General features: G+C 48.1%; 1 protein-coding gene across 1 annotated transcript in view; it reads right to left on the reverse strand.

Annotated features, from left to right (window-relative positions):
- Positions 1–9,566, reverse strand: part of BBS8 (tetratricopeptide repeat protein 8) — a 32,253-nt gene extending 22,687 nt beyond the window's left edge. Inside the window, exon 1 of the mRNA XM_065424719.2 lies at positions 9,346–9,566. Coding sequence (XP_065280791.2) covers positions 9,346–9,404 — 59 coding nt within the window. The 5' untranslated portion in view covers positions 9,405–9,566. The remainder of the gene's footprint in view (positions 1–9,345) is intronic.
- Positions 9,567–13,719: the final 4,153 nt, after the last annotated feature.

Raw genomic sequence — 13,719 nt, forward strand, 5'->3', positions numbered from 1 at the left:
TGCTGGCTGCGTGCTTCAGGCTGTGTTTTAGCCAAGCATGCTAGGATATGCCATTATAATCAGATACAACTTAAGTCTGCAGTGAAGCCCCGTCCACGTCCTCATTACTGCCAGTCATAGTTCCTCCCCGACGCTGCAAATAGTTCGTACTTCAAACTTCCCCTGTCACCTAAATAGGGTGGTAACTACAAAAATGAAATTGTAAGCGGGTAATTTCATGTTTTCACTCGTAGAACGGTGGGAGCCAAATTCTTTATTGAACTGAAATAAACCGCTTGCTTCGCTGCAAGTATTTACTGTCGAGTTTCGCTACAGTTGGCACTGATGTTTCATGAGTAAAACTGACTAAGCAGTGAAATGAACTGTACCGCGGTCTTTTGCAGAGGACTCCATACGCTTTGTCCATGTCTGTTGTACACCTCATCGCTTCCGCCTATGAAAAGGCTCTTCAAGAACAGCAGACGCTCCGGGGGTATCAAGTACGAAGCCGTATTGAAAATGTCGCACGACGACGACTTCGTTTGCTTCTGTTATTGGCTAGCGGAGTAACGCAACCCCGCGCGGTCCGTGTGCCTTGGTTGCCAACTGCTGTTTCTTTTATGCGTTGCATATTGCAATCACTCAGTTCAGCCCTTGGGCGCGGCCGGGCAGCCACCATTGAGGGTATGAGCCATTGTTCATTGCTGCGGGTCTCATATGTGGGTCTATTCTCTTTTAAGTTTGCTATGTTTGTTATTAAGTTGCTTCTATTTTTATGCGTTGCATATTGCAATCGCTCAGTTCAGCCCTTGGGCGCGGCCGGGCAGCCACCACTGACCTTTGGCGCAACCACGTGACGTGACGTCACGACAGCCGGAGGAAAGCTGGGCCCCAACTCGCGCAATATGCAACGCATTCTTGGCTTAACCAAGCTAAGCCTGGCCATTTTTTAAGTTGTATCCTACTACAGCGATACAGCACCCATACGCGGCACAACTAGTCCTCGGTGGCATTTTGTATCTCACTGAGACCACAGAACTCGGGCTACTAACTCGCAAACTAACGCGCGCGTACAACAGCTTTCCTGCTCAGCCATGCAGTGAACAGCTCTGCCACTCCACTGGTCATCACGAAGGCAACGTCACTCGTTAGTTCTTTTTTTTTTTTTACTTCGTAATGCGCACAGAATAAAGCGCGAAAATCGCATAAGATAAGCACTACAATTACAAGCAATAACTGTGCGGTGCTTAATAACAGCCGACTTACGTACTGTAATCTCCTACGTACTGTACATCAGAAGTACCAAGGCTTGACCGCCAGATCGCGCCACTTACCTGTTTTCGCGACGTTCACTGACCTCCCCTAGGGGGAGGTCAGTGGTACGTAGGATATTAGGCAGTATAGTAGGATGAGCTTGGTGGCGCAACCCACCGCCCCGTTCCAAAGGGGACGCTCATAACATCTATCCATCCATTGTGACATTCTGTGACAAGTTAAAATTGTAGTATTTACTTAAATCACGAACGGCATATTCGATTCTGTTACTATTATAAATCACGGTCTTTTCATTTCTGACATCTCACGACACATTCTGGCCGGTTGTCAGTCCCTTTAAGCGGAGGTCCTGCAGCACATTGATAGCCTAACAAAAATACTGGCAAGCCTCGTAGCGTTCGTGATAGTTTTCTGTAATGTGTTTTCTACGGGTCAGTTAGTGTTTCATTTCCCTGGAGGTGCATTCGTGTCACGTTCACCGACGTCATGGCGCAGAACGCTCGATGGTCACGTGGGAGCTGTAAAACATCGGAATGTTTTGGCACATCGCTCAGCAGTCCGTAACCGATAACAGACCACCCGAGCGAGATAACGATCACCGAACGAAGCACGGTTCTCCTGGGAAACTAAACCGGGAACTGTTCGGAGAAAAGCTATAATATAGTGAATTATTTAAGGTGCTCTGAGCGTTGCCAGGTGTTATTTCTGGGGTTTCGAGGTCTACGACCTTCATTTAGCCAAGAAAAAGGAACAAATGTAAATGAATGTCATGTCCCTGAAACCTGTTCGTCGTCTTCTCAACAGTGTTTGCCCTGTTTCTTCCATATCTACGTTAACTATATATATATATATATATATATATATATATATATATATATATATATATATATATATATATATATATATATAATGCTCGGAATATTTCGCATTTTATGCAGTGCTTTATGCCAATACTTGCGTCTGATGTCTAGGACATAATGGCACGCCTGAGGTGCGCGTGCCAGCCATTGAGTGTATGTTTCATGACACATGTACCGTTGCGGCCTCTCCTGAGCTTTTCTTTTTTTTTTTGCGATGAAGTATATTGACAAGTCACAGCTCAATGTCGCAGGAATGAGTGCTTTCTCTTGCAGCTGTGGTTATACATCTACGGCGTTTTGCAGCTACTTCGCCGTCCGCTGAAGGTGAATCGCGGTGGCAACAACAGCGAGGAGGAAGAAGCAAGGACACCGCGATATGCTTTGCGCCGCGGAAGGACGTCGCGCTCAAACTTGTGGGAACGCGCGCAGAATCACTCACTTGTCCGTCATTTGGCCTGGAGCGCTCGTCTGCTGGCACGACGTGCGGCGGAAGGTGTTCGGGTGTGTGTGTGTGTACGACGCGTTGCTACGGCAACGATCGCCGGCGCTCCTCTTTGTTGGAAACGCCGGCAGGGGGCGCGCGCGATGTTTAAGGGGCTTTAGCAGCAGGCCACGGGATCGGCAGAGCTTGGTGGCGCAACCCACCGCCCCGTTCCAAAGGGGACGCTCATAACATTCATCCACCCATCCATCTAGCGCGCTCCCTGCGGCGCGCATTAGAATGTGAAGACGTCTGCCCAGCGGTCGGTTTACGCTCTAAGAACAGTTTACACCCTTTGGAGTGCCCCTTCTGCCACACAACGATAATCGCCATCTGCCTTGATGCGTTTCCTTTCTTTAACGCTGCGAGCCCGGTACTTTCCTGTAACTAACGGCATGCGCGTTATCAGCATGATAGCATTCCCGACAGGAAAGTAGCGGGCGAGGCGTTGTCAAGAAAGGAAACGCATCAAAGCAGATGACGATTATCGTTGTGTGGCAGAAGGGGTAATCCAAAGGGTGTAACTTTGCCTTAGAGTGTAGGCACCACTGGCCTCCTTGAAGCTCTTGGGTTCAGCGCGAGCAGGGGAAAAGTACACATGTCCATAATAGAGATTAGTAAGAAGCGACTGGAAGATTGGTGAAAGAAAAGTAGAAAAACGACAAGAAACGGAGACGTACGAAAGTTAGCAATAGGGGGTCAGAAAATTTGGTTGTGGAAATTGATCGTTTTTTTTTTTAAACCTAAGTAGGACATTATGCAGTATAATAGCAAGAGCTTGGCGGCGCAACCAAGCCGCCCCGTTCCTAAGGGGACGCCCATAACATCCGTCCATCCATCCATCCCAGCTAGCGGCAGCGCACAACCTTTCGAAGCCGGATCGTAGCCAGTCGCAGCCAGATCAGGAAGGCTGAGTACGCGGTGTTAGAGGAGACGACTTGCCGGTGACGGCAATACTTGCGTGTAGCGCTTGGACATTGTCTAGTACACTCTAGTGTGGAGATAGCGCGAAAACCATAAAGGACCCATTTCGTTAGAGCGTCGCAGTGACGCTGCACGAGGCAATGGGATTTAGGGATTCTGAAGGAAGGGTTAAGGAATCTGCAGTGGATAATAATAAAAGGGGGGCGACTAGAGTATTGATGGTGCGAAACCAGGGAACATAAAATATTTGTTTTAGAGCAATGGATTTCTTTTTCGGGGAATAATGACTTGATAACACGAACCGTGTGCCCCATAAAGACCGAAAATAGGCGCAGAAGAAAGTTAAAAGTGACGAGCTCAGCGGCATCTGCCACCACCCGCTTTCCAGTAGGACGCTCATAACATCCATCCATCCATCCATCCATCCATCCATCCATCCATCCATCCATCCATCCATCCATCCATCCATCCATCCATCCATCCATCCATCCATCCATCCATCCATCCATCCATCCATCCATCCATCCATCCATCCATCCATCCATCCATCCATCCATCCATCCACCCATCCATCCACCATCCATCCTTCCATCTATCAGGTTTTATGCGGGGCTTGAGAGCGCTAGATTCTGTGACGCTACCTGGGAGATGAATCAGTATTTATTTATTTATTTATTTATTTATTTATTTATTTATTTATTTATTTATTCATTCATTTATTCATTCATTTATTCATTCATTTATTCATTTATTTACATGATACTGCAGATCTTTTTGGTCCAATCAGGAAGGGCGAAGAAGAGAAGGAATACAGTGCGTTGTGCAAACAGAAATGTACATGTATGTTAAGGTGCATGCGTGTAGATACAAAACGTTTCCAAATACGTATCACTATACAAATCTGGCACCTCCAAAAGGATCACAATGCGAGTGGCAAAAAACTCTCTATTAGAGGTTAAAAAATATCTTTAATGGTCGTTTTAAAGTTTCCACACTTCAGACAGCGAATTGCAGTCAGCTATTGTTTTCGGGGGAAAAAGAAAAGAGAACTTGTGGAAATTTGTTTTTGCAAAATGAGGAGTTAAGCTATAGTTGCATCTGTGTCGGGTTTTGCGGGTTAAAGCCGGCGTGACATATGGTGTGACCGGGATGCCGATCTTTCCATGTAACAATGAGTGCAAAAATTCTATTCTCGCTATTTCTCTTCTGGTACTGAGAATTTTTATTCGATCAGTGTTCACGGGGAGAGATGGGGAGCCGAAAGTTCTGTATTTGTTGTAGATGAATCGTACGGCGCGCTTTTGTACCTTAATTCCCAATCTGTGCAATGTCTTTTTTTTCGTGTGAGGATCCCACACAACGGCGGCATACTCAAGTTTTGGCCTAACAATAGATTCATAAGCAAATTTTTTTCACACTGGGAGGTGCTCCCCTTAACTTGCGTCTTAAAAACCTGAGTTTTTTTTTTTTTTTTCATAGTGTAGATGAGGTTATAAAGCAAATGTGGCCACTTGAAGTAAACTGGTTGTTAACGATTGCACCTAAATATTTGGATTCTGTTACCTGAGTCACAGATGTAACGTTGAGGGTGTAATTAAACGTAAGAGGCCTCTCCTTCCTGGTGATGCTCATAAATACTGTTTTAAAGACAAAACAACATTCAAAGCAGTATTCAACAGGCTTTGATCTAAAACAGAACTTATTTCTTTAAACAACACGCAATCATCGACAAAAAAAAGTTAATTTTGACGTTTTCATCAATAAGGGAGGCCAAATCACTTATATACCCAAAAACAATAGAGGTCCCAGCACACTTCCCTGCGGAACACCTGATGTTTACTCAAGGGGAGGAGAACAAATACCGTTAATTTCGACATATCGTGTTCTCTGCTTTTAGTAAGCAGCAATCCATTTTATTAGTGGTGCCGGCACTGTAATTATTTTAAGCTTCGGAAGTAGTTAATCGTGAGGAACCTTGTCGAATGCCTTACTGAAATCAAGATATAATACGTCAACTTGTCCGGAATTAAACAGGGTGTGCCACATAACTTGAGCCAAGAATTTAAAAATGAAAGGCGCCTCGGAAGCGATTTTTTTTTCAACGTAACTCACTAAGTAAGCTTTGTTACCCAACTTTTTAATTATTGGCTGAGAACTCCAAGTATGACACACAGATTTGTAGAGCACCTTCAGAAGCCACCGATTGAGTTGCTTCCTTTACAATACGTCACACGTAGTCCTTTTTTTTTTCCGGGTTGCAAAGAAAGCCCGCGAAATATGCAAAAAAGCCACGTGACGGAGCTTGCGCAGTGGTATCGTGCTGCTCTCAAGCGTGCGTTCGGTGAACAAGGCTTCCCCCCTCCCCCTCCCCTACGGGAGCAACACTCATCTCGTCAAAACCCGCAAGCGTTTTCCAAACAATCGCTGCCGGTTAAATGCCCCTACCAGTGGCGTAGCTCTAGGTCGTCTAGCACCCGGGGCCCATAGGTCTTCTGTCACCCTCGCCCCCCCCCCCCCCCCCGGGTGTAGCCGGCGGAAAGAGGGGTGTCTTCAGACGTATATGACACCGCCCACTGGCCCCTTGCACCCGGGGCCCACGGTGCCCCCCCCCCCCCCCTCATGTCCTCTTGAGTTACCGGTTGTCGGCCCTCCGCGCAACATGGGTTTTGAAAAAAGCCACCTTCCCAGCTTAACGACCCGCCGTCACGGCTGAATTTTACGAATTCCACACTAGCCACGCGTGCTTTGTCATCTCTCGTCTCACCGGTGTCGGGGGACGCCGTCACAGCCCTCAACATAATTTCCCTGACGACCCCCGTGTGCACTGTTGAATGAGCTCGACGTCATCGCAGCTGCATCCAGTACGGAGAAGACAGCTAAGAAAAGCATGGCTAAATGTTACAACTTCTACGCTCTCAAACTGATCGGCGGAAACGTGGTCGGCGGAAACGTGTATGGAGGGGCTTTTACTGCACCCCGCCGTTCGTTTCGTCGTTTCGGCTGAACCACGCCGTTCGTTTCAAAAGATGCTGGAAACGTGCAGGGTTGGTTCATGGTTTTGCTGCACCCACTCCACTGTCGGTGCTGATTCGGTGAAGACGTACAGGTGCGAAGCAGCAGCGTAGCAGACGACGCACCTTACGCACGTCTGGTATGTCTACGCGAGTGGTGGCGTTAGAACTTGAGACTGACTCCAACCAAATAACTGAATTTTATTAGCCCGACGTTTCGGAGCCCATTCGGCTCCTTCTTCAGGGGGTTGTTCTTCGGGGGGTGGCGGTGTTTTCAAGTTGCACTGCCTCTAGCCCGAAGTCTGCACGTAAAGACTTGAAGCTAAACATTTCGACAGAATTGCCTGTCTGGTTGGGAAATTGATTAGAACTTGAGACTGACTCCAACCAAATAACTGAATTTTATTAGCCCGACGTTTCGGAGCCGCCACCCCCCGCCACCCCCCGAAGAACAACCCCCTGAAGAAGGAGCCGAATGGGCTCCGAAACGTCGGGCTAATAAAATTCAGTTATTTGGTTGGAGTCAGTCTCAAGTTCTAATCAATTTCCCAACCAGACAGGCAATTCTGTCGAAATGTTTAGCTTCGAGTGGTGGCGTGTATTTACGCCCCAGCAGCCGATCACACCTGCAGTGCAGGACCTCTCAAACATACGCATTCCGTGCACGTTAGTCGGACGTAACCCTAACGTCTGCACCGCGTCTGCACCTTGGCATTCATTTCGAGTGTCGCGATGTGCCTGCATCGAAGAAATCAAGCTGCACGATTAACTTTTCTATGCAAATGAGGGGTACCTTTACTAGTACAAATGTGAATAATGCCCACCATTCGCCATAGAGACGCGGAAACCCGCGAAAGAGAATTGAAATAACGCGTATCTCTCTGGTGCACTTGTGAGATACACCTGTCCTTTACTTGGCAAACAAAGAGCCACATCAAATGGACTCGCACATGCAAGATGCGCAGGAAGAACCTTGCCAAAAGCAAGTTAACAAGCGAAAGTGCAAAATAAAGATTTCCAGTAGCGTTTTTTTTTTTTAATTAGCTCTGGAATAGTTATAGAGAAATATATATTTGCGGAACATGCAGTCACAGTTATTTTGGATCCCTCGTTTCCTGCTCTACCAAGTTAAGTGCCAGAACCGACTCGTATTGTTATTTGGGAAGTTGCGTTGCGATGCGTGGTCACCAGTCCCGTACAACAGCTTAGAGCGCAGGACGCTGCGGTTCTAAACGTACTGCGCCCACCGCGGAAGGCTAGAAAAACACCCGCATTAGCACAGAAGTGGCTGCGTCAGGCGGCTCGATTGATAACTGTAGAAGCGTCATTCAAAATACACCGAACTATTCGCCACTTCCGGTGGCGTTTCCTCTACTTCCTTAAATAAAAGGATGTTGAGCCATAAATATTTTCACAAACAACTTTCGCTTTTCCTCCCTGTTTGGCTGTTGCCTTGGATCTTTCCCTGAGTAGATCGCTGAAGTTCTCAACTCCTTGCGACTCTGGTTTCCAGTTGCCAATTTTGCACGATAAGTACTGTGCAATTAGGGAAAAGCCAGAGGAGGTAACGGGTGACAGTCATATTGCTTATGGGTTTAACGTTCATTGCAGGGTCTGATGATGGACGCTGTCTCGCATTATTTTATTTTCCGCCCTTATCAAACCCATATCGCGGGTATATGGTTCCAAGGATCTGTCAGCGTCGCGGCGAGCCGTCAATCGTGGAAATAATGAAGCAAAAGTTAAACGCAATTGGCATTTTCTCCGGCCGCAACTCGCTCCACGAGCATATAGACGAGCTGACTATATGAACCAAATCCCTTTTCTGGCCCCTGGATCAGTCTAAACAAGGGAGGTTCAACTAACGAAGCAGCAGCGATGCACGTGATAGTTTAATAGATGGTACACATAAAAATTATGTTGGGCAATATACATAAAAATAAAATATAATTAGAACAATAAAGTACGCCCTACCTGCTGCAATAGATGGTGACAACTGAACTCAACTTCGAGTTAATCGCGCGGGCACCGAATCTATGAGAAAGCTGGCCTCCACACCCCAAGAGATGCCGATAACTACCGCCATCCAAAAGGAGTGAGAAAATTGACAGCCATTCCACTCTGTGTACATGGAATGGCAACGAAAGCTGACGACATTCAAAGCTCTCAAACGAAAAGCAAAGTATACGAGTTTCACCTCCACGGGTCGGCGTGAAGCTAGTACAATGCCGGGCCGACCCGCGGCGAAGGTGAAACGGGCGTTAAGCACTCCCCATACGTGGGCCGATGCCGAAGTTAGTGCAACACCAGCCCGAACCGCGGTGGAGGTGAAGCAGGTGTTAAGTGCTCCCTTATGTGGGCCGATCCCGAAAATAGTGCAATACCAGCCCGACCCGCGGCGGAGGTGCAGTTCGCCATTCAGGGGTCCACATACACAGCTTCGCTGGCCATCCTTCTTCACAGAGTGGAAGGGCACCGAGATGTTTTTTAAAGGGCTCGGTCTCGCTCGGTCAAACAACCGCAACAAAAACGCGTACATCTTCTGTCTCTGCTTTCCCCCCGCCCCTGCGGTAGCGACACCCGCGAGCGTCCATCCCTAACTGCTTGTCTGCGCAAGATGAGCTCGCATGTCTTTCTGTACCGGACACCGCGTTCTCCAGACCATCAGGTGTATAAGGAGGCTTTAGTAGTTACGAGTACAGGGCGTTTGTGTTCCACGGCAGAGGTTCCATTTATTATTCCTGTTGTTAGTTACACGTTACTTTCCTTCTTTTTGTTAAGGCGAGAAGAGACAGGAGTATATATACCTACGTACCCAGCGGAAAGCGCCAAGAGCGAGGCGAGGAATGCGATCGCGTCAAATGCACCTCGCATTCCAGCCCCGTATTGTCGCGTCGCGTGGCAACTGCAGGGTAAAACGCGCGCGCCGCCGCGGTGTATCCGCACGCGTTTGTTTTCGCCAAGGGGGGGGCTCCAGCTCGGGTCCGCAGCCACCGTCTCGAGCGGCGAGAGCCGTGCTGCTGCTGCGGTGACTCAGCGCCCGCCGCCACCGCCGCAGGTGTTTCGATTCACGCGAACCGTCCGCGCGATTCTAAAGCGCGAGCACCGAAGAGAGAAAACGTGCAACATAGACCCGCGACCTGCTCGGCGAACGCGACGTAAAAGGACGTCAGTCAGTCTGCCCGTGCGGCCAGTGTGCCCCAGCTATATAGCCTCTGTTCTGCTACAAAGAGCGTGATCTCGGGTTCTCTTTTTTTTTTCCTTCACTCGCACTTAATGAGTCTGGAGGTCGATGGGCGCACTTGCACTTCTTTCTTTCTTTCTTTCTTTCTTTCTTTCTTTCTTTCTTTCTTTCTTTCTTTCTTTCTTTTTCACAGACCGCAAGTGTTTCCAGGTGTATTCACGGGAGCGTTCGTTGTCGCGACCCATGTGAGCGGACAAAGTGCAGACATTTCGCGAACGGGTCCGCATAGACTGCCCTACAATTACTAGAGGTTAACTCGAGGACTGTGATCGCACAGCCACCGTGAGAATGATGGGTAGTAGAAAAAGACTACTTCAGTACGTAGGTGACGTTGGGAACCCGATGTCTCTGACGTGTTTCCGGCTGCCAAAATTGCTTCCTCCTCATTCGACCAGCAATAGCGAACCACCATGGGGTTTCTCACTATATTAGTAATATTATGAGAATATTACTGATATACTATAATGTGTTACTATATTAATAGTACAGTGAGAAACTCATCGCATAGCCTTCAATATCCGCATTTTAATATCTATAGGGCACTACCCTATAGACTTGGACACCACCCATTAGTGTTGCAAATGCAGGGAACATAAAGAACAGATCTCGGTACAATCGATTTCTTTGAGGATCAGCGGTTTGTTAACACGAACCGTGAGTCCTAAAGACTGGCAATAGGCGCAGAAGAAAGGCAAAAAAAGTAGCAAGCTTCCATGGTGGCATTCGCCACCACCCCGCTTCGAAGGGGACGTTCGTAATATCCATCCACAGCTGAGCAAATGTTCGCAACGGGATCACGCACACATGTCTCCTGTAATCCTGTAATCGGATGCCAAGGTGTTCGCCCAGCCAGGACGGCACGTATCCCAATTTGCACATCCTCAATAAAATACATCCTGCGGCATACCCTCCTCGCTGCCCCATGGTGCGCAGCTAAAGCCGAGATCCTTGTAGGAATAGGTAACTTTACGACACACACACACACACACACACACACACACACACACACACACACACACACACACACACACACACACACACACACACACACACACACACACACACACACACACACACACACACACACACACACGCACACTCACACACACGCACACTCACACATACACACACACACACACCACACACACACACATGTTTTAATAACGAGAAAGAATATTAGAGATAGGCATACTGGCTAGACTACAGCAGGTGCAGTAAAACTTGATTAGTCCAAGCAGGCTAGCTGACTATACGTCGTTGGCCCTTTGGCGGCGACAGACCAGTGAATAATTGCGCGTTGTTACTGCCCCCGCGCAATGCAGCAGAGTGTACTGTGACAACCGCCAGAACGATGCCGGCCCTTCTTGCGCGCCCATTGTTTCACACACGCCTTTCTTATATTAACCAAGAGAGAGAGAGAGAATAATATATCTAACTGATGCCTCGCGAGGCCCATTTGGTAAAGGGAATAGAGCGTGCAAAGGCTGCTAATTGACATCACCACGTGTTGTGCTTCGTGCCAACACATATCCATCCAGTTAATTAGTGGTTGGACATTTTGCGGAGGGGTGTTCCTTCGTGCGAGCTTGTGTTGTTGACCTCTTTCTTGTCATCCATGAAACGATGTTTGGCGTGCATCGCCAGGGTCGTCATGCGCTTTCTGTGGACCCTCTCCTCCTCGGATGCGGAGTTTTGCGACGTCTACAGATAGCCGCGGATTGGACGATTAAGAAATCACTTGCTTCTGCTTGGCCATTTCCCTAGCGTGGTGATGCGGTCAATACGAGTGATACTTAAAAAGCCATCTTGCCTGCTATACACGTGTGTCCTCACATCATATGCATATAGCTTGTGCTCCGAGAAAGATGCACCCGCGTGCTATCGTACGGAAGGCGGCGAAGGCCCGCTTAGCTTCCCTGTGACGTAGGATGTGACGTAGGGTGTGACGTAGGTGTGACGTAGCGACGGTAGCGTAGGCCAGCTACCCATTTTCGAGAGGCACCAACGGCGTAGTAGTGATGCCAAACTATCGAGAGGGCTATCGATAGTTCAGCCACTATCGATAACGCGCTATCAGCTATTTAAGATCACGCGACGTAAAAAGAAAGCACTGCAAAACATAAACTTGGTGACCTTCCCTTGTTCCCCACATAGTGTTACTTATATGGTCAGTTATCGCGAAACTTCTAGTAAGATTACTAGCCAAGAGTTGAAAGACTATCGGTTGCACGCTCGATAGCAAACTATCGCAACGCTATCGACAGAACGAGGGCACTGATTTTGGCTAGCTGGTTGAACGTTATCCACATTCTGAACAAACCGACAACAGGACTTCGAGAAGACGGACACGCAAGTGTTTTTGTTTCCCTCATTCGGGGGTATCTGGTGACTCGCTGCTTCAGTTGCGTTTTCTTTTTCTCTTTTTTTGTGTATGTGTGACGTGGGCTATTCTTCCTTCCCGCCTGCGTGTGTGTGTGTTCCTCCGTTCCGTTCCTCAAAGAAACCCACCAGGGGAGCGACCGGAGATCGTTGTTCAAACGTTGTTGGATCACATCCCTGTTGCCAGCGCGGTTTCTCCTGTACTTGGATGTCGATAGCACTATCGCGCAATCGTAGCATGTCACTTTCGGATATCAGTGCGGTCGGCGGGAGTCGTTGCGTTGCCTTCACCACTACAATCAGGCGATTGTGTCGTCTGTCATTTCGCAACATGATCGACACTTGTTTAAGATGACTTGCGGATCTCGGAAGAGCCCCCTTGGATAGAGGGTGGTGGTCTCTGTAGTGCGTCTGTATGCTCTCCGCAGGGGAGCTTACGGGAGCACCCACAGGGACATTGGTCCAATTCAGGCATTTCTGCCAGGATTGTCTCCTCTGCGGAGTTTCCGTAGGCAGTACCGTTAGGAAACTAACCCAACTAACCAACACTGCATGGTATTGGCTATATTGGCCTTCTGGCTTCTCCGTTGGAACGTGAAGCTTCTGGGATGAATTCGGCAATGTTGATCAATTGCAGACAGGAAGCGATGGAGATGAGATGGACAAGAAATATTTATATGTAAACTTTTTTATATGCATGGCAGATAAAATAAATGCATTACAACTTGAACAATTGAAAAACAGTCTCACTCTTCGACTCTCCCAGTGACTGTTAGAGCCCAGAGTCATTTTAACGTTCATGGTACGGAGCTTCACTGATCTATCAGCAATCCTGCTTTCAGCCCAGTCTGAGGGACAGCATATCGTCCAGATTATTATAGCTCAAACAAAGAAAAAGAGCGGTTGGCCAGTCCCAATGATGCGGTTGTCAATGAGAGTTAAAGGTTTGTTAAGCCATAACCCAAAGGGATGGGCTTACTCTTAAAAGTAAACACATTGGAAAACAAAACTGTTTTCCTTCTTCCTAATACTCCGTTCCCCTCCCCTATTTCCATGTAGTCAGTGACGGCCTCAACAAAACGCGCCAGGCCGGCACAATTTATTGCTAGGCCATCTCAAACCTCGGTGGCGTCTCTACCTCACAAATGTCTCGGAAGCCGGAGCTTCAACACCGCGTACCGCAGCGCCTCTCAAGGTTTGTTCGCGTGGGAGAATTATTACCGTCCACGGCATCCGAACTCCTTGTCGACAGGACGATGTTCTCCGAATTCGCGGGCCTTGTGACCCCTCATAAAACAAAAACGGTTGCCCCTCGGACATGTAGGGGACTGAACCCCCTTTCTGTACCCAAGCACGTAAGTGACTCGCGACACTTAGGAAGTACACAAAACAATCATGCGGCCTTACAGGTGCCATGCAAACGACACCACATTGACACGAAATGAAGGACGGCGCAACTGAATAGCCCATGGGCTGCATTACCTGATCGATATAGCGAAGCCTGTAAATCATTAAGTAATCCACTGTTGATTTTTTTTTCGATGCATGCATACGTGCTGTCACCGA

This window comes from Dermacentor albipictus, chromosome 7 (assembly GCF_038994185.2).
Source record: "Dermacentor albipictus isolate Rhodes 1998 colony chromosome 7, USDA_Dalb.pri_finalv2, whole genome shotgun sequence".
Lineage (NCBI taxonomy): Eukaryota > Metazoa > Arthropoda > Arachnida > Ixodida > Ixodidae > Dermacentor > Dermacentor albipictus.